At 36.8% G+C, this 26,397-nt stretch overlaps 2 protein-coding genes across 5 annotated transcripts in view; one reads left to right on the top strand and one right to left on the bottom strand.

Moving 5' to 3' along the window:
* lrtm2a (leucine rich repeat transmembrane protein 2a) overlaps window positions 1-5,800 on the bottom strand; it is a 38,879-nt gene extending 33,079 nt beyond the window's left edge. For both annotated transcript variants that reach the window (XR_003598909.1, XM_028043932.1), the window contains exon 1: window positions 4,887-5,800. The gene's annotated coding sequence lies outside the window, so the exon portion shown is untranslated. The remainder of the gene's footprint in view (window positions 1-4,886) is intronic.
* Window positions 1-26,397, top strand: part of cacna2d4a (calcium channel, voltage-dependent, alpha 2/delta subunit 4a) — a 76,944-nt gene that overhangs the window by 42,876 nt on the left and 7,671 nt on the right. For all 3 annotated transcript variants that reach the window (XM_028043929.1, XM_028043931.1, XM_028043930.1), the window contains 2 exons: window positions 20,718-20,779; window positions 25,957-25,971. In XM_028043929.1, coding sequence (XP_027899730.1) covers window positions 20,718-20,779; window positions 25,957-25,971 — 77 coding nt within the window. The remainder of the gene's footprint in view (window positions 1-20,717; window positions 20,780-25,956; window positions 25,972-26,397) is intronic.

Here is a 26,397-nt window from a genome sequence, read left to right as displayed (position 1 = left end):
TGACTGAGTGTGGAAAACAGCTTGCTGATGAAAGGATTTGGAAAAAGATGAGGCAGGAAATCCCAGCAGGAGACGGGAAGTAAAAATAAGTGCAAGGGGGTAAACAAGGAGGGCATTAACATTCCTCTCCACAACCTCTTGAATTTTTTAATCTTGAGTTTGTGTCACTGTGGATTGTTGTGTTCAACCCTTACTGCAGCTAATTGTGGTGAAATAACTATTAATAGCCCCTGCCAGACACTTTGCAGCTAAGTATTAGCCCCTATTTCCTGTTGTCGTATTAAGCTTTCACGTTTCTCCAACATTTATTCCATCTGTTAAACCTTCATTCGTCATTGTTTTCTCTCCCAGTGTTCTTTCTAGTTCTCACTCTGAATCTCCTTTCTTTTTCTCAACAAAGTAACAGAGGCATGAATCAAGGAAGCTCCGCAGATAGATTTCCTCCATGTGATTAAAGTCACATTAGCTAAGCTCCGCTGGGAAATGTAGTTATTCTTTGTAAATGAGCGCCGTAGCGATGATAAGAAAAGGAAGAATTTTGAGAAATTACCATCTTTAATTGAAGACAAAAATGTTTCCTTTTAGGCTGCATGGGCTTAGCACTGCAGTCCTGTACATAACGTATTTGTAGGCAATTCCTTGAGGATTCCTTGAGCAGCGTTTCTCAATTCCGGTCCTCAGGCCCCCCTGCCCTGCAGGTTTTAGGTGTTTCCCTTCTGCTACACACCTGGATTGAATCTATGGGTAATCAACAGGTTTCTGCAGCACTTGATGGTCATGCAATCATTTGAATCAGCTGTTCTGGAATAGAGGCACATCTAAAACATGCAGAGCAGGACTGAGGACTGGAATTGAGAAGCACTGGTCTAGAGTAATATTTGAGGCACTTTTAACATCTAAACGTGAACCCACGGCCTCAGCAGCTTAAGGAGCTCGCTGTGAAGTCTGAGCCACCCTGTGTGCTGAAATATTTACCAAAAAGGGTTTTACTTTCATTCCAAATTGAAAAGAGAATCATTTCTATGTTGTAAGCAGGGCTGTTTAAGTATGGGGTGAGAGGAAATCTAGTCGCGTCATCTATTTGGGTACTGTAAAGGCAGCACATTATTTATAAACACAACTTGCAAAGAAGAATGTGGCAAAAATACATATTTTTTTTCATCAATTGCAAAATTTGGAGAGGACAAAAAAATACAAATTGAATCAATTACACAGCCCCAGTTGCAGGTTACCTCAGCAGCCATCAACTCCTGTCTAAATGAATGGGCAATGTGGTGGTGAGCCAGGCGATTCTCAGAAGGCTTTTTTTAATAAATTTGACCTGAACATGAGGGCAGGCAAAATCTACACATGGACGTTTTTAGTGTACACACTGTGTAAATACATGGGAGGGCACCGGCATGTTGGGGACTCATGTAACACCTTCACTGTCTCTCCTTTTTTTTAAAAACCTTTTTCATTTTGTTTTATCCTGTAAATAGGCAGTTTATGATGGTCAGTATTTGAAAAAGTGACCAAAAATAATGTCATTTTATTTGCTTTAGGGCTGTTGTAAAATAATATTTTAGTAATATATATATATTTATAAGTCAACCATACACATTTAAACCCCCCAGCATCATAGCTCGCATTGCCTACAGCACTCCTATCGACTATCGAGGTAGGAGAAACGCTGTCATACTCCAAGCATCGCGGCAATTTAAAAATGTTAATGTGTCCTCCCAAAAGACGATGAAAACCCGGAAAATTCGACGTTATGCTGATAGCACTTAACAACTCATACGCGGAAGTGAGAGTTTCTGCCCAACACAAATAATGATCTGACCAGAACACGATGCGCTAAATAATACAACATAATTTGACGAAGCTTCGAGGCAAATAAATTTTCCTCGAGGAATTTTAATAATCGAGCTACTTGATTCATCCAGGAATCGTTACAGTCCTAATTTGCTTTAGTTATTTAGCAAATAACTGGATGAATTCTGCAACAAATGGGGCTTTCTATAACTACTAAAATCAGTGTTTCATCCTTCTGCGGAGTATGTATGCGTTTGTGCTTATTTGTGTGGATTTCTGTCAGCCCACTTAAGCCCATTTTTACAGATTTTTAATCCTCCATCTGACAAATATACGTGGCCTGACTAATAGATTTTAATCAATATGACTGGAATGCTGCCCTACGAGCCTCCAAATGAGCACAAGGGAATAATTATCTAGGTGTGGAAGAACGTCTGTGTGTGTGGATGTGTCAAAGTGGGTCCCCTGAGCAAGTAGCTTTTGAAATAAATGCATCAGATCATCCGCTTTGAGCTCAACTGTTGACTCACTTTATAAAACACTCAAGCTATAGAAATTTGTGATATAGTTACAACAAAATGTTCTCATTAATGCCCGTCTTGCTGTGTGCTACAATGTTTGTTGCTAACAAAGGCAGCGAGGTGCAGCCAAGCTTCCTGAATCAATTTTTAATGCATTTCTTACACAGGCGAACAGAGAGACTTTGCAACATGGTGTTCACACACATACACACACCCCTACACACCCCAACGCGTGCTAGCATAGTGATAAATAGACCTGCTTATGTGTTGACAGCTACATGCTGCAGGAATTTGCACATATATTTTACCATCATCTGTGATTGGTCGGATTGTGAACAACTGCAATATCTCAAGGGTGTTTTATACATTTCTTTATTGCTGAGTGTAACAGACCATGCTACAACCATTTTATTATTTATGGCTTTGTTTAACAGTAAGTATTCATACATCCTGAACTGCTCTAAATTTGGTCATATTCTAACTACAAACTGTAATGTAATTTATTAAGGCTTGGTGTTGGAGATCAACGCAAAGTAGGAGCAAATAATCTTTAAATGGAGGGAAATGATCCGTGTTTCGTGAATAAGAAACTGAAAAGTGTGGTGTGCGTTTGAATTCGGTTCTCTTTAGACTTAAGCTTAGGTGTGTTAGAGCAAAGAAGCACTTAAAAGCTGCAGGACAGTAGCTCTCGAGGACTGGAGTTGAAGACCCCTAGTTTAGATCAAACTTACTTAACTCTTAGAATGACCCAGTCAAAGTCCAGACCTAAAAAGCCAATTGTGAATCACATGTGCTCTCTGTCCAATATGACATGTGAGTTATGTTATGTAGAAGAGAGTGTCTGTAGATAGAATAGAATAGAATTACTTTATTCATCCCAGCAGGGAAATTATTTCGCAGTTACAGCAGCATAGAGACAAGACACACAACAACCACCACTGAGTAGCAATGTAGACAAAATAAAAATAAAATATAACATGCTGTCAATATAAAAAGCAACTTAGAGCAGTCCTTGCAAAGATTCAAAAAAAAAAATGCAGATACAGTATGTATATGTAAATATATGTACAGCAAGTGTGCTGTGCCTCAGATGTTCAAATACAGTAGATTCTCAGCTGTAACAACAGAAAAAAGGTAATTTAAGTATTTTTTTAAATACAAATGTATAAAACCTCTCAGATTATTTATAAGTATTTTATAAATTTACATTCTTAGGCACTACTTTGACATTTATGGTTTTAAAGAGTCAAAATGTGAAAACAGTTGAAGACTTTCACAAAGCACTGTATAAAGTATTTTGCATACACGCTGTGTTGTCAGTTTAAACTAGAATGAACATCGGTGAGGTTTTCCAGGCGCAGTAATTTTGAACAAAATATTGTCGCGTGCAGCAGTTTGGTTGATTGCATCAAACGTCATTAAACCGATTCCAGCTGAAATGCTTGCAAGGATTTTACGGGTGTTTTCACTAAAGCCATCCAGTTGGTTTGAAGTGGCAGCCTTGTTGCTTATTAGACATGCCAAATTACTGCACTACCCATATAATCACTCAGCGATCTTAATTGTTTTCCCTGGAATTATGTCAGGATGTGTCTGTGTTACTTGACAGAGAGTCAGACAAAATAGAGAGACACAAAAGCCTCAGGGACATTAGACAGGCGAGGCCCCACGCTCACTGCATCATCATATAATTACAATGCAGCTCCATCGAGTTAATCACTTTTACATCACACCTTCTGAATCACTGTTAGAACTGATAAGTGTAGAAAGAGCAGGTAAAAAAACAAAACAGCTGCAGCTCTTTACTCTATAGCCTCAGACTGAAAATCAGCATCATTTAATAGCGGAAGTCAAAGGGTTTTAAATGGATTAAAATTACATAATGCAATATGAAGGTCAGACTTAAAAAGACTGCAATATTACTAATGTATAATGTCTAACAAAAAGTCAATGGTACTTTCATGGTTCCTTAAAATAATTTAAGAAAAATACTTGAGGGTCCGCTGCTTGGGTTGCAGTATACATGAGAGTAGCAATTTTTTTCTTCTTTTTGCACCAGTTAAACTGTAGAAAACATGACATAGGAAGTGAATGAGTTTCACTTTAATGACTAAGCTGGCTAGGAACTGTGGTTGGACCTATATGGAGTTTTTTTATATTACTTATTAATATACAAGAAATACTTGCATCACTCTTAAAGGTCTGCACCAGGACTTCTTGCAGAAGTACGCAAACAATTTTAGAGAAACCTCATAGCTGTTTTATAGAAATGTTGGTTGAAAAGCAAATAAAAAAAACAATTTTTATTTTTTTCCTTACTAGTTTCTAGGTGTTTCTTCCCTGTTAACATCTGCAGGATTTCCCCCCTAAATCAAACATTTCTGCTGGTGTTCTCTTGGTTTGTGAATTCTGTGTCCACCATCAGTTACCGACCATTACAACTGACTAAATAGCCTGCAGTTCACCTTACAATGATCCGTAAATATATTGAGATTATGTGGGTTTTTTTGTGTTTGTTTGTGTGTTTTTTAGTGTGGCAAGCATAACTAGCACCATCTCTGGACTTACCTTTTTACCAGATACCTCAGTTGGCACCAGCCTTACAGCTTGCTGCTGTCAGCCATTAATCCAAAGATATTTGATTGAAAAACAAACGATCAAAAAATGTCTCACAGGACAAAACATCGAAGAAAAAAACCCGTCACTGCTTCAGCTAAATCAATCCGCAGGGTAAAGATTGTGATTGTGTCTTGTCTGCTTCTCTCAGCCCACAAATGAATTGTGTAAAAAAGAAAAGATTGTTTTTTCTTTCTTAAAAGGAGGGATTGTTAAAAAGACAAAAAAAATTAGGTAAAAAAAGATGGGCTTAGAGGAACACGAGGAGGGAAGAGGGGATAAGATCCTTAGAGGGAGAAGACTGGAGGGAGTTAATCCTTTCCTTCTGATCTTTTCTCTGTATGAATGATACGTCCAACGCCGTCCCGCTCCCTGGCTCGTGTGCTGCCGTGTGTCTGAGAGGCGTGAGCGTGTGTCTGAGAGAGAAAGAGAGAGAGATAAAGAGCAAAAACACGATTGGTTTGCTGGCGTCATGCATTACCCCCTCTCCGTGTTTCGCTATGTTTGTGATTCCAGCACTCAGACCGCATCCAGTGCGTCTTAAAGCCCCGGTGCCCTCGCCTCCCCTTCCTCTTTCTCATATGAGTGTGCAGCCGTGCATGTGGCAGAAGAGGGTGTGCGCGTGCCTTGTCAAATATAGCAACATTAGTGCATGCCGCCTCGTCTGCTTGCAGCTCTCCGACAGTGACAGAGAGAGGGCGAGGGAGGTGGAATACAGAGAGAGGGATAATACGAAAGAGTGAAAGCTGTGATGGGGCGGGGGGAGAGAAATAGAGAAGAGGTAGGAGGGCAGGGGATGCAGAAGACAGGATGGGATGAGGTTGATGATGGACGGGGGGAAGAAACAGAGATCCTCAATAGAAAGCTTGTGGTGGAAGGAAAGGTGGAGGGAGGGAGTGATGTGATGATTTCAGTGTAGTTGAGAATCTCCCTCCGCCACATGGGCTTTTCTCCTCCCTCGATTTATTTTTTCTCTCTCTCTCCTCACATCTCCCTTGCTCTCCTTTCATTTTTATTCGATTCCCGGAGGCATCTCTCGTCACAGCTGGCTTTGTGTGTCTTTCTGCGTGCGGGTGTGTGTGTGTGTGTTTGTTCGGAGAGGGACTCCAAATAGATAAAATCTTACATATGCATGGACTTAGAGAGCCATAAAAAAGCATTATCCCCTTACAGATTTCTTCTGCGTATGGTCCACACTTAAATTTTGGAGATGGAATTTGATTTTAAAAAAAAACAGGATTTCAGTTATTTAGTTAAATGATGTATTCAAGCCAATTTTCTCAGAGGGCTCTTATGTCAGTCTGTGGCAGATAACAGTAACAAAAAACAAGCAACATGGTGATCCCCGAGACCTTTGGGAAATTAGTCTCTGAATTGACAAGACAAAAGTTATTTTTATATAGGTGTCCATCCTGCTAGAGATGGCATAAAACTTAAATTTTTAGAAAAATAATGTCATATCAACCATCAAAACACACTGGTGGTAACAGTCATGCTGCTTTACCGCTCCCTTATCTGAGTTGATGAAACCAGGAATTTTGCTCTCTACCAGAAAATCCTGAAGGAGAATGTCCGGCCATGAATCTGACCTCAGGTCCAGTGGCGGAGCCAGAAAATTTTCACATGAGAGGTCAGGCTGGGGCTGCTGCTCACTCAGGCTTGGCCAAGAACTGATCGGCACTAGGGCTGCTTCAGAGCACAACTTCTGTATTTTCTAAATAATTCACCAAACAGAGAATTCTAACTGCAGTCAAATAAATATAAATCTATTGGTACCACTTTATAACAAAAGTTTACGTATAAATGACTAATAAATAGTTTACAGATATGTTATCAATTCATTTATAGACACTTTACAAGTCATTAATAAGTCATTATTATGCATTAATCAAGAGTGAGAATGAGACTATATGGTAAAAAAAAATTACATTTACAAATACTTATTGTGCTTGCAAATAGTCTGAAATGTTTATTATAACAACTCTAGATTAAAATACATATGTGAACAGATTTGGCTCACGATTTGGCAAGAAACCAGTAGATTTTGTCTCATTCTGAGCCTTAATTAATGCCTAATGATCAGTTATTACTGATTTAAAAGATGTTTAAAGATTAATAACACTTCTATAAAGAGAGCCTTATTGTAAAGTTGTAGACATCTATCATTATAATTTTTTTCTGTCTAAGCATATTTCACTGCTGCCACCAACTGTTTTGGAGGGGAACTGCTTGTTCCGGCTTTGTGTTGCCACAGGGAGTCTCCTCTGATCGATCATTTCAGGACTGACCTCGCCTGGTAAAAACTCGCCTCTTGTTCTATGCTTTGCTTCGTTGAGAGGGTCTGGACCCTCAGCTAGTGAAAATTGTTTTCTGGAGGTATTGACTTTGTTGAAGTTTTACATTTTGTGAGAAGTGACGAGCTGAACGGGATGGCCAACACAGACTGAATGACTTTGTTCACTTCCTATGCTGCCGTTGCTAAAACTACAGACAGACTGCAATTCTGAAACAGTGCAGAAAATCAACGTCATCATTCACAACTTCTCTTTCTGTTCACTGATTGGCCTGATTGAAATTCAACTGGAGAAATCAAGCTGAATGGGAGAAATTTCAGGTAGAGTACTGAAGGAAGATCATAATCATATGGAATTGCGTAATAAGTCAATGACCTGGCTAGTGGTATGGTATTCCAACTAAAAAAAAGATTTAAAAAATACCGAATTGGATTTATCTATATAGAAATGTCAGTGAATCAGCAAAATGTGTTTCCAGTGAGATTTAGGTTTTTGTCGTGTTTTGTGATGCAGCTTTAAATTTACCGAACACGCAGATGGGCAAAGGTGATCTGTGGAAGAGATTCTGTTCTTAACGGCTGGTGCAATTTTGTGTTTGTTTACACACAACCATATAATTACTTGGCTTCTTCCTAACATGCAGTGAATCATAGAGACACACATACATATTATGCTGTTAATGAGCATGTGAATCATTTGGCTCACTTGGCAGTGGGAAAATGAAAGAATACTGATTCCCCAAGGAAATCAAACCAGAGGAAAATTAGAAAATATCAGTAACTGTTATCTTAACATTATTTTTGCACAGAGAATAACTCATGCCCTGATGAGAAAAAGATAGATTTTAATTATTTGAAGCTTAACAATATTTCAGTTTCAATGATTTTTAGATGCCAAAGTCCCCACATTTGACTTTATTGTGAATTTCCTCTCATCGTAAGAAAGTCAAACTTGACAATCAGTCTCAAATATATACATTCACAACTAGTAATGATATTTATTTATTTAGGTGACCCCCAACAACTAGCACATCTATGAAATTCTCTTTATAGCCACCAGAAAGCTTTTGGCATTATTCTGTCTGGATATTTGACCTTTCTTTTTAGGAGAAATGAAAGTTCTTTTAAATTAATTGACTTCCTGGTACCGACGTTACTTTCAGGCATAAACCACAAATTTCTGAACAGCTTTGAGCTAATGGCTTTGGGAAGGCCATTTCTTGTTCCTAATCAAGTTTCTTTAATCCATGGCAGACTGTTGGGCTCCAATGATAAAATCTTTAGCACAATTTATTTTACCTATTAAATATTTAAAGTGAGTACTTTAGCAGAGCCAGGAACTAAATAATTTCCTATTGCTGTGATACTAATACAAAAATTAACAGTGTGGTATAAATTTAAAAAAAGAAAAAGGTTTACATCTCTTTTGTGCTGTCCATGGTCCTGAACCATGAAACGGAGAGAATTGTGTATCATGGTGGGAGATTAAAATCTAATGATATGAATAACGATGGTAGTTACAAATTCAAGAGCACTTATAACAGCGGCTCATTCCACTTTAAATATTTAATAAAAGAGTTAATAAACAGTATTGCTCCTGTCTAGCTTCATTTCACGCAATTAGCTTATCTCATTGTAGATAAGCTAATTGCCCATTTTTTTCAGTCCTCTGTATTAACTGTACACTTCAAGTTTCATTTATATATTTTATAGCGATTTGCCTCAGCACTGTGTCTTTGACACGGCTTGTTCATTTTACCTTCTCAAATTACTGCTGGTCCCTGTTTTTGCTTATCTGGATATCTGAAGGTTGTGGAGTCCATTTTTCTGCTGACACATCCCGGTTTGCATTTAAATAAGGTCATCTCCAAAAGTGACCAGTTGTCCCTCTGGCTTTCTGTGATCTTGCCTCGCCTCTTTTTCTAGACGGTGACCTTGTGCTCGTTTTCCGGGCTTGGAAAATCTGGCTCTCAAGCAGAGTTCAAAGGAAGAGGATAATCTCAGATTTACATTAATCAGTTGGCCATAAAATCCAAATCCAAATGAGTCGAAGATTGCATTTATTTCTGCTGGGAATGTGGGGGAAAGAAAGCCAACACTCCCATCTATTACTGGTCATTTATCCAGTATCTGAGCTGTCTAGATAATCATTTGTTTTAGTTTTAAATGCATGAATCTGGGCCTTTTTTTAGGTTGGGTAAATCTGCAGCCTGGTTCACTGGGCAGCACAGACACTCTGTGGTCAAAATTTTGCTGCTTTCTTGTCCTGTCTGTCACTGGAGATCTTGGCCAGTAGAAATCTGTTTTAGCAGCCAGTAGCTTATGCCAGCAAGACACTCTGTTCATTGGTTATGGAAGATGATTAGCTGAATGTCTCCATTTTTGTTATATTACTGATCTGCTGTCGATTATTTACTTTTAAATCTCTGTATTGCATGTGTGTGTGCACGTATGTGTTTATTAAAAACTGTACTTAGCAGATTAAGTGGTGTTTCAGGTTGTCAGTCAGTGACGACATTTAGTCATTTAGAGCTGCAACAAATTACATGTCATACACAGTCAAACTTGGCTGATTTGGACACGATGGTAATTAGGGAGATTTATGGTGCCCTCAAAAAAAGTATTCAAATCCGTCAAACTTTTCAACTTTTCTGTTGCGTCATCTCAACCTCAAATTTTAGTGTGTTTTATTTGATTTAGATTTTATGGAGACAACTAGCACAAAGTAGCACATGACTGCGAAAAGGGAGAAAAGTTTTTTTTAAAAGTCTAACGTTTAACAATTAAAAAGTATGAATGGATGTTCTGTGAAAGCTCCATATACTGAACAGGAAGCATTAATAAAAACTCATGCTACACTTTCAACCTTCTATTTGTAAAAATACTAAATGTTGTTTTCATCCCAGTGTCTACATATGCAGAAGTTTGTTTTGGTGTGTCACATAAAAAATGCCCAAAACTCATTGGTTGTTCCTTGAACATGAGCAACGGAATTTAACATTTGTTCTACATTTGACAACATTTTTTTACTCCTCACTAATATTTCGCTTTGTTTCAAGTTTTTCTGTCTTTCCGTAGTCTTTCAGTTTGCAGCAGATGAAATGACAGCTGTCTGTGATGTAACCTGAAAACAATCTGAGTAATGAGTGGACGGAACAAGAAAACTCTTTCATGTGAGCCTGTCTTCATTATTATTAAGCTCCTGCTTTGACTTCTAAAACACAAGATGGATGCTGTCTTTTGTGTCAAATTGAATTATTGAAGTAAACATCACTGCTTCGCTCTGTGGTACACTGTTACAACTGTGGGTATAATAAAGCAGTTGGGAGAACATGAAAAATATGTTTATGTTAGGGTTTGGAGCTTTGCAAGATATATTCAGTCAAGAAGTAAGACTTGGAAAAAAATATATAAGTATTCAAGCTATGTCTGATAAAAGCTGAGCTAAGCAATATGTTGTTTTTTCTTGGCTATTGGCAAACAGAGCTTCTGGCACAGAAATCATCTGGAAGTGCCAGAGACTTCCTGCCACGGCAGTTTTTAAAGCCAGCTCTGTTCCATCGCTGATGCAGGAACTATGTGATGGAAAAACATTTGTACCAATCATCTAAAGCAAAAGAGCTTATTTTTAACTTTTCTAATTGCCATCCATTGTATTACCCAACATTTCTGTTTTATATTTAATACATTCAGGGATAACGGTTTATTGCTCTCCTTGATTAAATCCCTGCAGTCCTTGCCTTCAGTTGCCAACAATATTGATGGCATATAAATTTACAAACATTCTTTTGTTAAAAGAGAGTCACCTCCTCTTTGTTTTTCTCTCTCTGCAGAAAAGCTCCTCTTCCTTTATCTCTGTCTCTTTACTCAACTATATACCTACTTTGCTCTGTAATTTACTCTGCTATTGGATGTCAGTGAAGATGAATTGACCCAAGGCATCGTATTAACACCAGGTCTGGCCAGACACACTTGTATCAACTACCATAGGTTCCTGTGTAGGGAAGTTGCTCCAAGTCATCTATCTTTTTACACACATGCACACACACACAGGAGGGTTTTATATATGGTACTCCAACCTAAGAGTTGCTTGAACCACTCTGCACTTTTGTCACGTTTTTATGAATTGCCATCATGGTGAGTGAACATCTCTATATTCCAAATAGCCAACAATAGTTTCTTAAGTGAAGATACATATATGTTTAAATACTTTCATCCCCTCTTTATATATCCGAATTATGTTGCATAGCTCAAATTATTTGATGGACAAATTCATGGATTAGAATGAGACTTAACTCCTTTAATGTAGTGCACCTTTAATCAATTCCTTAGCCTCAGGCTACAATTTTCCTTAATTGCCAAGTGGATTCAAGCTACTCACTGTTCATTGGTTTACACTTTAGGTTTATTGCTGCAGAGGTTTCATTCAAAAATGCATCCCTCTGGTCTAATCTCTGCAGGAATAGGCACCGTCCCTCATCAGTCCCCCATCCCAATCCTTTGCACAATTAAGTGTTGATGATACTTACAGTATGTTTGGATAGAAAAACATACAATAGTTCACCCAAAATCCATAGGCTTTCCAAAATTAGTTCAAGACCAACCAACACTTTTTGCAGTTGTTTATTACCATTAAAATTCGGTGTAGCTCATTCACCTCCAAACATGTTCCATCCTCCACAGCAACAGGACAATTTTTTAAACTCCTTCTCAGTCACAGTAGCCTAATGTTGAGAAATCTAAACCTGATAAGTAAAGGCAACAGCAGCTTGAATATGCTACCAAAAGCAGATCAGTTTAAGACCGTTTTCCCTTTTCCCAGCATCATGAAAGAAAATAGCGCAAGTTTACAAACCCACAGAAATCTGGCGATTTCATACTGTCTTTAGAAAGGCGATAAAATTCATAACAGCCAAATAAATAGTTAAGAGGCATTTCCCAGAGAAACAAAGAAAGTAGTTGGTAGTCAGGCTAGGGGAGGGACAGTGAGTAACTGGGAGCAAATGAGAGAAGCATCCTGCCATGCAAGGGTGATTTTTAAAGCATGTGCAATCTTTTTACCTGAAATATTTTCACATCAAATGGTAACCATTCAAGATAAAAGCAGAAACTTGGGAATTCTGTCTGGGAAAAAAAGGTGTAATATTGAAAATAATGTGGGAAATGTCTTATATACATCTCAAATTCAGCATATGTGTCTGTATTTTAAATCTTGTCCTAATTAAAGATGGACTTACTGCGAGAGTTTAAGTTAGGTAGGTATCTACCTGAGTGTTGCTAGATTTAAATTTTTTATTTTCATCCCAAGCAGTCATTAATCATCTGGACAGGGTGCTTTATTGAATCTGTCCTTTAAAAATTATTAGTTGTTTTATTGAATCCACTATAAAGCTGCGTCATTGTTGAGCAACTAGATATTGAGATTTTTTTTAGATTGCTCTTTGTGCAATTCAGGTAAGTCACGTAAAGCAAGAAGGTTCATCACAAATTTAAAAGATACACAATGACTGGCAAATTCTTTCTCCATTTACATTATTAAATATTCAGTCAGTCATTGGATTTCTCACCAAATCATTCCAGAATGTCCTAAACTAAAATCCTGTTGGCTCTTTGACAAAATAATTCTGATATATAGATTACCATCTTCCTTGACTGGAATAAAGGAAGTATACCACATTCTAAATTTGTGGTTTTATCCCTCACACAGACACGCAGGACCAAGTTGGTTGTTTTTTTTTTTTTCTTCATCTCTCCACTATGAATGATTTAGTGAGTGCGCCTCCAACAGGGCCACTCAAGAGGGCTTGGAAACTAGGTTAACTTGAGGTAGGCTGTGCTGACTTAAAAGGTCCACACATAGACTGAATGTCAACAGCATTTATTTCCATTTATAAGAAACAGGCCATCATTTTAACTCTTTCAGCGCTGTTCCTGTGCCACTGCACTTCTGCTCGCCACAGATTCATCCTTAACACGACTTTTGGATTCAACAAAGAAAAGAAGCAGCCCTGATACAGATGATTTTATTCTGGAAATCTGAATTCACCACAGTCCATTCTGTAGAAAGATTACAGTCTACACTTTCATTTTATAACTACTTCATGCCTGTGCCTGGGCACGTGTCTCGGTTTGCATCCTCGATGTCCGAAAAGATAAAGTGAGAGACTTGCCTATGAAGAAGAGGAGAGCATGGTGAGACAGAGGAAGACAAGGGAGGGAGGTTGAGTCATCATCATTTTTGTCCAATCCCCTCACTCCTGCCTGTTGCTTTGGTAACATGATGTCAGTGCAGCCTCTGTCAACTCCTTCGAGGTTTGTGAGCATTTGCACAATGTATGTGGTCTTCTGCAACTTTTGAGGTTGAAAGGTTGCGCTTAATTGTTTGTTTGATGTCAAATGATTAAAAGGTGAGTCTGTCTGTGCTTAGTATATACATGTTCTGCTCCTTTTCCATGTAATAGTCGCACATTTTCAAAGAACCATGAATTTGACTTAGTGGATATTTTATCTTATGTATGTTTTCGTGTTTCTCCTACAAGCTTTAGTGTATTTTATTGGTGTTTTATGAGCTACGGCAGCACAGACGAGTATGCAACCCTATTAAAATATATTTTTTTATTAATTACAATCAAAAACGTGTGGCCCCCTAGACTGAAACATTTGAAGATTTACAGGTTGTAAGCTTGATTGACGTTTAGACTTTGACTGAGCCACTTTACCGCATAATGCTTTGTTCTAATCTCCTCTGGTTTTACTAAACCATACTGTTTTTGTCTTCATAAAATGTCCCTTTTTCCATGGAAACCTGCGTAATTGCTGGAGCATTATCACTTCATGAAAGCAAGTCGCTAAAAACTTGCAGAACCTTTAGAAACCTTGAAGAAGAAGGTACAAAGAAAGAAAGTCTAAAGGTTTAATTGTACTCAGGAGTAGAGAAAAGAAACAGTGCTCTGAACTGCTTCTTCTATCTTCTTATTCTGATGACATTTGCTGCTACAAACTGTAATTATGTGTTTTTGAGCCTGACAGACGAAAACAGAGCACAAATGGCATTTGTAACCCAGAAAGCTTATCATCCGCGCACGTTTGTTTCAGTTCGACCATCTCGTTGACAGTTTTGATGCGTTGGATTGTGTGTGTGCCGCAGAGCAAACAAACAGAGAAGAGTGAGACATTGTAGGAGAAGATGCAATGACATCTGCTGAGATAAACAGTAATCTTCTTGCCCACAGTCACTTCAAACAGAACACACTCACTTTTTTTTAGGATTTCAAGCGAGCCTAACAAGCTTTTCAAAGCATCTTTTCCGAAAGTCTTTTTTTTTTCTGTCTCAAAATAGGCATAGAGCTTAGCTAGAAGTGGAATACTTATACTAGGGGTTATACTAAGGCAGTTTTTTAAATCTCAAAAGTAAAGTCTTTACTAGTTTATAGTGGTCATTTTCTTTCTACCGTAGCTTTTTTTTCTCTCTTAAAATGATGCATTAATGATCCATAACATAAAAGTAAAGTATCCACCTTTGATATTGTTAAAAAGCAGTTTACTGTTGGGAAAATTTACCCTGCTTATTGTTTTAGCAGACAAAATTATGCACAACCAGGACATAAACAGGTACACCTTACATTCAGATTATTTCATTATAATTGTAATTATATGGCATTTGTTGCCATATGATTCAGTTTGGTAAACTCAAAATTAGGACTTTTTGTCCTGTTTTATATGAAAAAAGAAAGCATTTTCTTCTTGCTTTTGTTCATTTCTGAGGTTTTTAATAATTCCAAAAGAAACCAAGTTTTATATATTAAAATGATGACATATTTAACAAAAAAAAAACATTATCAAGATAACATATTTAAATTGTCACTGTAGCAAGACGAACTTTATTATCTCAAGGTAGTTCTTCTGAACAAGAATCTTCATTAAATGTATTTTGTTTTGTCATTTTTATTTTTTTATTTATTTGTTTTACTTTTTTCAGTAAAATTTTACTTGGAGGGAAATTCAAAATTATTTAGAGATTATTTTATGAAATAAAACAATGTATGCAATGTTTAAGCTCATCTATAATAGCTCTGAAATTACCTGTGTTTATGAAGATTAGACGCAGAAATACTGCATTGAGTTTTATTCTAGAAAAGCTGCATGACTTTTTCCACTTGATGTATTTACTCTGTGGATACATCAAAGTAAATGTGGTCATTTCATGTAAGCGAAAGTCATCTTACCTATCAGACATCGGTCTCCTGGCCTTTCATTTCTAACATTTACTCCTTTTTTTAGTCTGCGTGCAAAACAAAGACAAAAGTCAAAACATGACAAGTTGGTGTTTACTGTGATGGAAACTCATGCAGGAACATTTGATCTCCCCAACTTTACCAATAAAGCCCACATTGAATATGAATAAAAAGCATCCAGATCATAACATCAGTAAAATTAATTTATCTTGTTTTATCTCTTTGCTTTTTATGAGTTTCGTCCGTCTTGGTTCTTCTCTCACCTATTTGACCTGACTAATCCATCAGTTAATCTGTTGCTGTGATTACAATATCAGTGCTTCATTGACCTTCCTGCAGATAATGGCTTGCAGTCGTATTTTCTCTTTACCTCCATCTTTGCTATGCAGTGCCTTTCACTCATTTTATGTCACAGCCTCAAACTGGAATTAAATTTCATAGGATTTTATGTGATAGACTAAATACAGCAAAATTAGAAAATCAAAGGGAAAGATGATATGATTTTCAAATTATTGCACAACAACCAAGTGAAAGGTGTGGGTTCCATTTGTATTTAGCCCCTCTGACATTTCCTCCTTTTGAGAGATGTCTCTATCACTGTTCCACATCTAACCTCAGGTTCTCAGAAGGCTCTAGGTCTGAACTTTGGCTAGGCCAATCTAAAATGTCTCATTGTAGCTCTGGGTAAATGTCTGGGTAAATTTGTTCACAGATTCTTCCACATCGGTTGTGAATCTCTGCCGCTTTATGGGTCCCTTGGTTATCTCTGTGATTAATTTTCATGTTTATGTCATGACAGTCTAGGTAAGAATTTTCAAATGAATGGATCGAACAGTGCTTTGTAAGATATTTAAAGCTTGAAATATAAGTTTAGATAAAACTTATTTTGGGGTATTAGATTAAATCAGGATGAATACAAATCCTCACCACACTTTGCAGATTATTTTTCTAAAAAGATATTTAAACTATAGATCATTTCTTTCTTTCTTTCTTGTTGGGGTAACATGCGTTACCCCAATAAAATACATTGGCATTTGTTGTTGTAAAGTTAAAAAATGTGTTCAAGCTCAAGGAGTAGGAACACTTTTGTGTCACACTATCAACCTCACACATCTACCCTAAATACATGCTGCTGTTTATAGTGTGTGGGATATGTGAATGCACTGACCTCCACCTCGGTGTGTTTATTTTCTGTTCCCCTGTGTTTATTGACTCCTATTGTGTGTGTTTCTATATATTTAATCTGTATTCAGGGCTATACAACAACACCCGCTCCATACACCAGTCATTTGACACAAATTGACCTTCTGTGCAATCTCAGCACTACACACACATATACACACACACAAACATGTTTAATGAAGTCAAAAGATGTGTGAACATGAAATAGCACTCGTTTTTGGCTTCCATGCTGCACAGATGCCCTGAATGTGGACATTGGGTGAATGTCAGAGGATCAGTGTGTAGGATGAAATGCAAGCTGCAGATTGAAACAACCTTCATATCTCTTGCTCCATTCTTCACTGTCAAGCTTATAAAAAAAAAAAATCTAGTTACATCTAAAAATACCCAACTCTGCTTACCCCAAAACAGAGTTGGGTTGGTTTACAGTTACAATGGTGAGTCAGTCTAATGACAAGAATTTAGGCTTTTACGCAATGGATCAATTTTGTGATTATTAATTATATAATATGATTTACTGTGTGGAGGAAAAGGGGTCCATCTCTTCCCAACTCTAGACTACGGAGTGGTTATATTGTAAAAGATGATGCAGTTAAATGGACAACAAATCCTTGAGTTGCAGTGAAAAGGGAGGCATTAATTCAGTTCTTGAAGACGTTGAAACCTGATTCAAATTCAACAGAATCTTGTCTTACGATAAACAAATTTCATGAGTTAAATTGAGATTTCTTTAAAGATCCTGGTCTCTAGAAACAGTTGTGTGTTTTATTGTGTTTTTTTCAGAGTTTCTTTTATATCTCACCTGACTGATTGTATTTATAATGCATTGACAGCACAAGTATCCACATTTTTGAGGGGTAAATTTGTCCTGAAGAAAAATACATCGAGGGTCAGCCTTTAGTTGTCTAGTCTTACTAAAACCATTGTTTTTCCTTTTAGCACATTGTTCAATATTTACATGCCTTTGTTTCTCCTGTCACTATCTCACTAGTGAAGTAGCCAATTAACCCCAGCTCTGTTCTCCAAAGATTTGCATTTATTTTTTATTATTAGCTCATTTTCTATTAAAAATATTCTCAGTTGTGATTGGTAGCTCTCGCTTATTGTGCCTCAGAGTGGGAGTATACAAAATATGCTTACAAGCACACACATTTTCTCTCTCAAGGTCCTTGCAGACTAACCTGAAAGCAATGTTAGCGCATTTAAAAGCACACACTTATATTTACCTGAAAGAGCTTTAAGTACTGCAGCGTACACACATCCATGATAGGTGATCAGAGCGTTGGCTTTAATTAGATTTGACCTATCAGCCTCTAACTCAAAGGAGGAAAGACGGCAGATTACTGCCGCCCTCTTTAATGGCCTTTTGAACAATTAATTTAAGATTACAGTGGAGGGGGTTGACTTCAGGGTCAACGTCACCATGGAGGTGGACGGATTCAAAAAAAAATCTTACTCTTTCATTTTTTGCAGTGGTGACGAAAACAACAGACCAAATGTGAACCTTTTGCTTTTAATGACTTGCGAATTTTTTATTTCTATAGGCAAAAAAAAAATTTTTTAACCCTTCAGGAAAAGATAAACAACCTCAGACAAAACATCCCTCCAATCAAACACCGTTTCCTGTTTATGACTGACTGTAGGCAGATTACAGCCTGCTTTTCAAAAGATTGAAGAAAAGAATGACAGAAGGGAGAAACCAGGAAAAGACAAGCCAAACTACACATCTTACAATAGAACCTGTTGCCTCATTTCTAAAATGAAATCTACATGTGGTTCTACTATAACAGGTCTAAAACTCATCACCTAGTGGCATTAACAAAAATATATTTAAAGTGATGTTTTCAGGGCAAATCTGCCTCCTACAGCTTTTCATTTAAATGCTTGGTGGCTATAAAAGAATCGTGAGTAATGCCTGAAAAAGGGTTTGGTTTTGAAAGGTTGTACTAATGCTGCAAGAGAAAGCACAAAAGGAAAAAAGCCTTTGGTGCTTTTTTTTATGTATGTTCGTCTTTTAACATATTGTACTTTAGAGATGTTTTCATACATTAACAACCTCTTAGTATTTTTTCTTTTAAGAAAGCCATTAGTCTTCCTTGAGTTCATGTTTGCCATAAGCTACTTGTGTCGTCATTTCTATGTTGTACCAGACTGTGGTATGTAGAGTCAAGTCAACTCTTACATTCCTGATATTTGGCCTTTGCAGAATAGTGAGATTACATATTATCAAAAAAAATAACACACCATCTGCACTGTAGTAAGTCAGTGTTGTGGGAATGCTTTTTTTTCAGCAGGGACAGGGAAGCTTATCTGAGTTGTTAAGAACTTGCATGGAGTTAAACACTAGGCTACGATGGATTTGTTAAAATAAAAGCACATCCATGTTTTTGAATGACCTGGTTAAAGTCCAGACCTTAATTTGTTAGAAAACTGATGTTTACATATACTCTTCATCTTCCAATCTGACTGAAGTTGAGCTATTTTACATGAGGAAATTGACAGTTTTTGTCTCCAGATATACAAAACTGGTAGAGACATTGAAGTTTGTGATTGTAACATGACAACATGTGCAAAAGTTCAGGAGACGTGATCGTTTCGCAAGGCATGGAAGACGCCAACGTCTAACAAAAACTGAGAAAGTCTGAAGAAGTCTGATAAAGTCAACCTTGATGATTGAAAAAGTTTCTTGTAAGCATAGAATGAAGCCATTAGAGGGTTTAAAATGTCTCCAAAGTAATGCACGTATTAGGTTAAATGATGCTCTCAAAAGGGATTTTGCAGATTACTGTATATACCTTAATGTCCTAAAAGTGTTGAATCGGTGTTACTAAGCTTGTGGGATGTGTACTGTAAATTTCCAAACAGTATATGTCTGTAAGGGGAGGTAGATGTGAGCTTTGAGTATTGTAATCAGCAGAGAGGTTTTAAGTGGCTACCCAGGGCACACTGGGAGGAAAACGCTGAGTCTCTGATGCTAATACGAAGAGTCATATCTTTTCACGCAGCGTTATGTGTATTTTCCTGTGTATATGCGTGGGTGGTATATACAATATGTGTCTACTGGGAACTTATGCAATTACAACTTCTTCTTTTCTTTTTTTTCCCTTATTACCAGGCTGACTGAAATGCTGACAGACGTATAACCCTAAGCTGACATAAGCAATCACTTCGCCCTTGTGTGTATATTCCTGCGCGTGCGTGGGACATGTTCAAACGGACACTAATTCTCTGCATTTTATGACTGAGAGGGCTGCGTAGTGGAGGCGTTGGATATACACATGCACTCAAACACATTCTGGCTAAGAATAGGATTTTTTTTATTTTTTTATTTTTTTACAGTGCTGTGGAGGCTCTGAAGGCCAGTGACTGTAAAAAGGATTTTCATAAGTTGAGTTCTGACTTCAGGGCTGATCTCCACTAAAAGACATCTTCTCCTCATCCAACCTGAGAGCTGGGGCATTAATAATGCTATTAATGTTCTCTTTCTGAAGTGCCTGACTAAAAATTTTAATTTGCTTTTTCTGGGTGCTGAGTAATAGCAGGTATTATCTAACCTAACGGTACATATTGAATATACTTTTATCTGTTTTAGGGTCTGGGCATGTAAAGGGTTGAGTGTTTTAAGCATCATTCTGTTTTCTGAAATACAAACCATAAATGTCCAAAATCCTTCTTACATTTATTAATATATCAGTTTCATCATTAGTCTTAGACTTTGTCACACAGAATCAAAAAGGGCTGATTCACTGTTGTTTTTTGTTGTTGTTGTTTGTTTTGATTTTGGGTATTAAGTTTTAACCTGGATCTGAAAAAGCATCGAATCGTTGTGTCCTGTATTCATCCCTAACAACTTCAAGCACAATTTTGACCTCACATATGCATCATGTGTGAGTTTAACTCCATATCAACCTTCCTAACCTCTTAAATATTTTTTTTAATTTATTAGTAAATTAAGGCTGCGGCTGCCTATGTTAATGTCTATCTGTGAAGATTTGCTTCTGTAATTATGCAAAACTGACCTGTGTTATTTTTGGTGTCTTTCTCTTTCTTTTTTTTTTTTTTGTATCTTGACAGCTGTTGGGGTTCAGATGACTCTGGAGGTGCTTGAATCCAAATTTAGGACCATCGCTGCACAGGTAAGACCATTCAGATGGTACATTGTCAGTAATATTTTGGACCTGGAACCAATCAGATCGGATATACTAAGGCCTTCAACTCATCCACCATTCCTGTCATATTTTAGATTTACCTGATTATTTAAAGTTTAGACATACAGGCCTGTTGCTCATTGTATCTTCTTTTCAGATATTTTAGCAATTAGAAAGCACCAGACTAGTATATTTTATGTCCTTTACATACATTTAATGTGGTGAAAACTAGTTGCGTTTATTTATTCTAGTGAGTTTTAAAGAGTATTTTTGTACGTTTTTATATTTTAATGATATTACAGGAATTTCTTTGTATTTTTTTAGAATTATTATTCAATATCAAAATGTCTAAAAATAGACTTGCCAAAAAGTATAATTTGCTCATTCATAACAGTAGATTTGAACATCTCTATAGTTGTTTTTTTTTTTTTTCTGTTTTATTTTCTCAAAAACGTGTATTTTGGAGGGCTTATACTAGTGTGGATTATTAAGCTTTTATGAGCCATTTTTGGCAAAACAAAATTTTACAAGAAATTCTTGTCAGGTTTGATGCAGTTTTCATTGCCTTCCCTTATATCTCCATAAACCAGCTGAAGAAAGAGTTCTATTCATTAATTTTATTTTTAAAAAGCAGCATCACTCTTTGTACAAATATCATTTAAAGTGCAGAGTTTTTAAACTAGATTTAAGCAGACCAGTTTGAGAGAATGACTATCAGTTTTTGAAAGGAATGAAGCAATTTCTAGACCTCTGGAGTTTCCCCGCTCTGTTGTCAAATTAAACCTTTAAATCTTAACTTTATTGCTTTTTTTCCAGTGGTAATTTAGTTTTTCCCCTCGTATAATATTGAAGGTAGAGTTTATTGTCCTGGCTTTAATGACAACTTTTTATTGTAACGTTAATTGCTTTTATTAAAGAGTGTTTGTGCAATACAAACATAGTTAAATTCCAACCCCCTATTTTGTTGCTTCAAATATTAAACGCAACTTTGAGGCTGACTCTGTTTCAAATTGTCAGGCAGGTTCAATTAAAGTGATTCTACAAGTCAGGCCAGACTATGGCTGGAGGAATTGGGAAAAATTAATCATATCGGTTAATTATGGTAAAGAAGGAGGGAAAAAATGAATACATTTATGCTTAATATGAGAATTAACATTAATTAACATGTAATTTAGTCCCCAAGAAGTTCCAGATGTTGATTATTGTTTTGGTATCCTGGTTTAAAACAATGTTGTTCAGTTAGATCATAAATTTTCCACTAAAAAGTCCACTAAGTCTATGATATATAAATCCATTATTATTTTTACTTATTAAAAGATCCAATCAAATTATTTACTAGTCCATTAAAATAGTTATTTCTACCTCATTAGTTGATAATTAAAGCATGTAGATCTCATTTAGCCTAATGTAGTGCTTCATCTCACTGCTTTCACCGATAAATAAGTGCTTACCACGGCTACCGGAGCATATGTACAGATTAGATTCCATCATGGAAACTGTTTAGTGCGATTCAAGCTCTGCTGGGAGTTGCAGAAATAGCCGTAAATGAAAGATGTGAGTAACCTTCCACACCTCCAGGAGAACCGGGAGAACTTACCTAATTTGCCGTAACACTTTTTGCAGTAGCAGGTGTTTGATGGTTTGCTCCCTCTCCTCTGCTCCCATGGCTGTAAATGACAGCAGTTAAAAGGCCATTTAGAGCTTCTGGCTAGCCATTAGGTGATGGATAGCTCCAGCAGCGAGGCTCTGTGTGTGGGTACGTTTCTGTTTGTGTGTCAGGGTATGCGTGTTTCTGTTGGGGTGCATTGGTGTGTGTTAGAGATGTGTGTCTGTTCTTGTTAATATGTGTCAGATTAACAGTGAGCATATGCTCTATCATCTGTGCCAAAGTATCTATTACGTCCATCTTCACACACTTTGTGATGTAATGTAGTATTCTTATTTTTTACTCGGTTTGTCTGATAAAAGAATATGTCACAATTCTTCATAATTTTTTTTCCCTTTTTTCCACATTTTCCGCAATTTTCCTCTTTTAGTCAGTTTCCTTCATATATTCATTTTCACCCGTTTCCTCTCTTCCATCCTCTCATCCTCCCTAAGCCAACTTACGTAATCATTTTATCCTGTCATGTACTTTCAAAAGGCTTGTACACTCACTGCATGTGCTTGTTAGACCAGTGTCCATGTGTGTAAATGCATAGGTACGCGCAGTGATGTTGCTCTTGCTCCATCAGGGATTACGCTACTGCAGTGGTTCTCAAACTTTTTTCAGTGATGTACCCCCTTAAAAATATATTTTTAGTCAAGTACCCCCTGACACGGGCAAAACATTTTTGGAATTAAAAAGAGGTACAGTGCTGTAAAATCACTGTCTGATTTATTAAAGCCAAACAACTTATATCAGTGAACCTGACAAATACATCCATATTGCAAACATTGCATGGTTAAACAAAAAAGAAAAACAGAAGACGGTGACCACCAGGAAGGTATAAAACCAGTCAAACCGTTTTATTTTATAGGATATTGAAACTAAATACTGAATATAAAATTCAGTGCATGAACACACATTTATATTTTATCGAACTTTTTACAAAATAATTTTTCCTAAGACTTATTATGAGGAGCCTACTGATTTTTTAAAGATATTTTGAAAAGCTTCACGTACCCCCTGCAGTACCTCCACGTACCCCCAGGGGTACACGTACCCCCATTTGAGAACCACTGCGCTACTGCACATGTGGTCAGTCCCAATTTATAGCAATTATCAGGCTGAAAGGAGAGTATTCCTATCTTCTCAAATATTTAACTTTTTTAATATTAAAACAAAATGTTATGTATTTTGTTGTAATGCTTTGTCACATACTAATAAAAAAAATAGCACATGATCATTAAGTGGGGAAAAAATTAGCAATTTTACAATTAAACCCCCCACCCCCAAAATTTGATTTTTGTCTGTGCTCTTCCCCTCTTAGTCAATTTTTTATTGCATCTTTCTTGGCTGCAATTAAACCTGGAATCATGGGACATACAGTACAGACCAAAAGTTTGGACACACTTTCTCATTGAATTCAATGAGAAAGTGTGTCCAAACTTTTGGTCAGTACTGTATGTCTCAACTGTAGCAGGGTTGTCAAGATAATATAGATATTTTGACATAATTGATGCAAAAAGTGTATTATTTAAAGATAATTGTTGGGGCTACATAATATCACTAAAACATGCAACATGCCATAATTTTAGCAAACATTGCAAGGATATTATTACTTACAAAAACTCGTCTTTGTGTTTGTGACCACTGCAGACTTGGACATCTAATAGTAAATCTGAAAATTTATGGCAGAATGTCGATTATGTTTATGAGTCATTAAGATTTCCTGCATATTATTATTATTTCCAATACATTAATGAACTTTATGCCGTCACAATCAAAAGCCACTTTGAAATTCTCCATAACATTACACAGTGAATATTGATAGAAATAAAACTGGAACCGAGTGTGTTTACACTGATCCTTTAATTCCCCTTTAATTAATTGGATGAGACAGTCCATTTCCTTTTAATTTAGTCTCCCATCAAGCCTCACCATTTGCCTGTGTTGTAGCGGGGGACACGCCGCCATTCCTCTCAGTCCACTGAATTGTTCCCCGTCCCAGGAGGCAGTGATGGGAGGCCGAGAAAAAGACTGACATTCGGCTGTAATGGGACTGAAAAGGATGATAAATTGTTTCATTCACAGTTCGACATGCTCTGTTTGACCTGACCATGATTCCAAAGACATACTGTCCATAGACGCCAACCCACACATTGTGCTCAAGACATGAGATGTAACCATTTAGTGCTTTTTTGACATATCAGCAGATCAATAACGGAGAAAAAGAACAAACTTCCCTCTTGAAAGAAAAGTTTTAAGCTATATTTTTGCTTTATTATTATTATTATTATTATTATAATCATACTGTAGGGACATAGGCTACTTTCAGCCATTCTTTGCTGCTATGTTGATTTAAATATTTATGAACATCTCTGGTATATGTCAAAAGATGTAAAAGTAATATTTTTTTTGAAACCAACCTTTTATTAGAGTACATTTATTCCCTACATGTTGATGGTTTTGGAAGACATCAAAAATAAACTCTTTTTTTTTTTACACAATGCTGTAAAATAAAAACCACACTTCCATAATGCCTTCCGACTGATTTAATACAATTTGTGAACAGTTTGAACCCAACATGCTGGATATTAATGTCACATTGAGGACTAAAATACTAAAATGTCATGTTAACAGCCTGTGTTTAATACTGTTACAAAATCAACACTACTGATGGGTAAAAATCCCATCAGTGATGTAATAACAACATTCCATGATTTCATGTTATGTTACGCAGACGTTCATAGCAACCATTATTAACTACAGGTACCGCTGAAAAGATTAAATATTGTGAAAAATTAAATATATTTTATTCATTCCAGAAAGCTGTATGTAGAGTGAAATCTTTCAAGCATATTTCAAAATGTATTTTAAATGCATAAAGTCTATGTAATGGTCACACTATGCCCTACACAGTCATATTAAAAAATGATGGCATGGCAGATGTGCAGAAGCCATTCTTGACACCCTCCATAAGGAGGGTAACTCACAAAAGGTCATTGCTAAAGTAGCTGATTGATCATATAAAAGCATAGAAAGTCGAGTGGAAGGAAAACGTGTGTTAGGAAAAGGTGCATCAGCAACAGGAGTAATCACAGCCTTGAGAGGATTAAACAAAATACATTTTTGTATTTTCCATGATGTTACACAAGGAAGGGTGTCTTTTCAGGTGCAGTAGTTGTTAAGCAGCATATATCAATCAGAAGTCTACAAAGTCTTGGCATTATCACCTGGGCTTTCCTAAATTGTTTAGAGGTATAATAATCTTATTATGTAAACTAGAATACAGTCTCATTATGTTGGTAACCTATCTGACCTAAAGCAAGAAATTTAAGTCTGATTTATTGTCAAACGGTGAAAATAAAAGGTTGTTTTATGCAGGACATGCGACATCTCATTTATTTCTTTCAACAGTAAACAGAAGCATTGACAGTCTATTTATTGCTTTGATTTACAGCATCATTAACTGATCTAATGTCATTTTCTCTCCTTCCATTTCTTCTTTGCTTCTTCTCAGCCGAATGACACAGACGTAAGTATGCGCATAATTTTCCACGGCAGCAGTCTCCCTTTTTCCCCCCTACAGAACCAAATCAACAGTTTCCCGCTGAGCTCTGTGAACTCGGCTTCACAACATTAATAAAACAGACGGCACACATCCACACAGAAACAAAATAAGCTGCGACTCGCAAACGAGACGCTCAGCAGTCGATCTCAGGTAGACATTCCTGTCGCATCTTGCAAAAATTAACAATTTCTCACCAAGGCAGACACTTTTTTTTTCTTCTCTCACACATACTCAGACACTTGTCGACCCGTTCGAGCCTAGCGCCTTCGAAGAAATACACACACAGAAGCATGTGTTTAAAAGATGTCCTCGTTAAACACATGCACACCATTCTCTCACTTATGCATATAGATTGCACTCCTACATCAGCGCATTCATGAGTTTTGTTAC

This window comes from Xiphophorus couchianus, chromosome 17, assembly GCF_001444195.1.
Source record: "Xiphophorus couchianus chromosome 17, X_couchianus-1.0, whole genome shotgun sequence".
NCBI classification, from domain to species: domain Eukaryota; kingdom Metazoa; phylum Chordata; class Actinopteri; order Cyprinodontiformes; family Poeciliidae; genus Xiphophorus; species Xiphophorus couchianus.
Note: the sequence above shows the minus strand (reverse complement) of the source record. Positions and strands in the feature narration are given on the sequence as shown.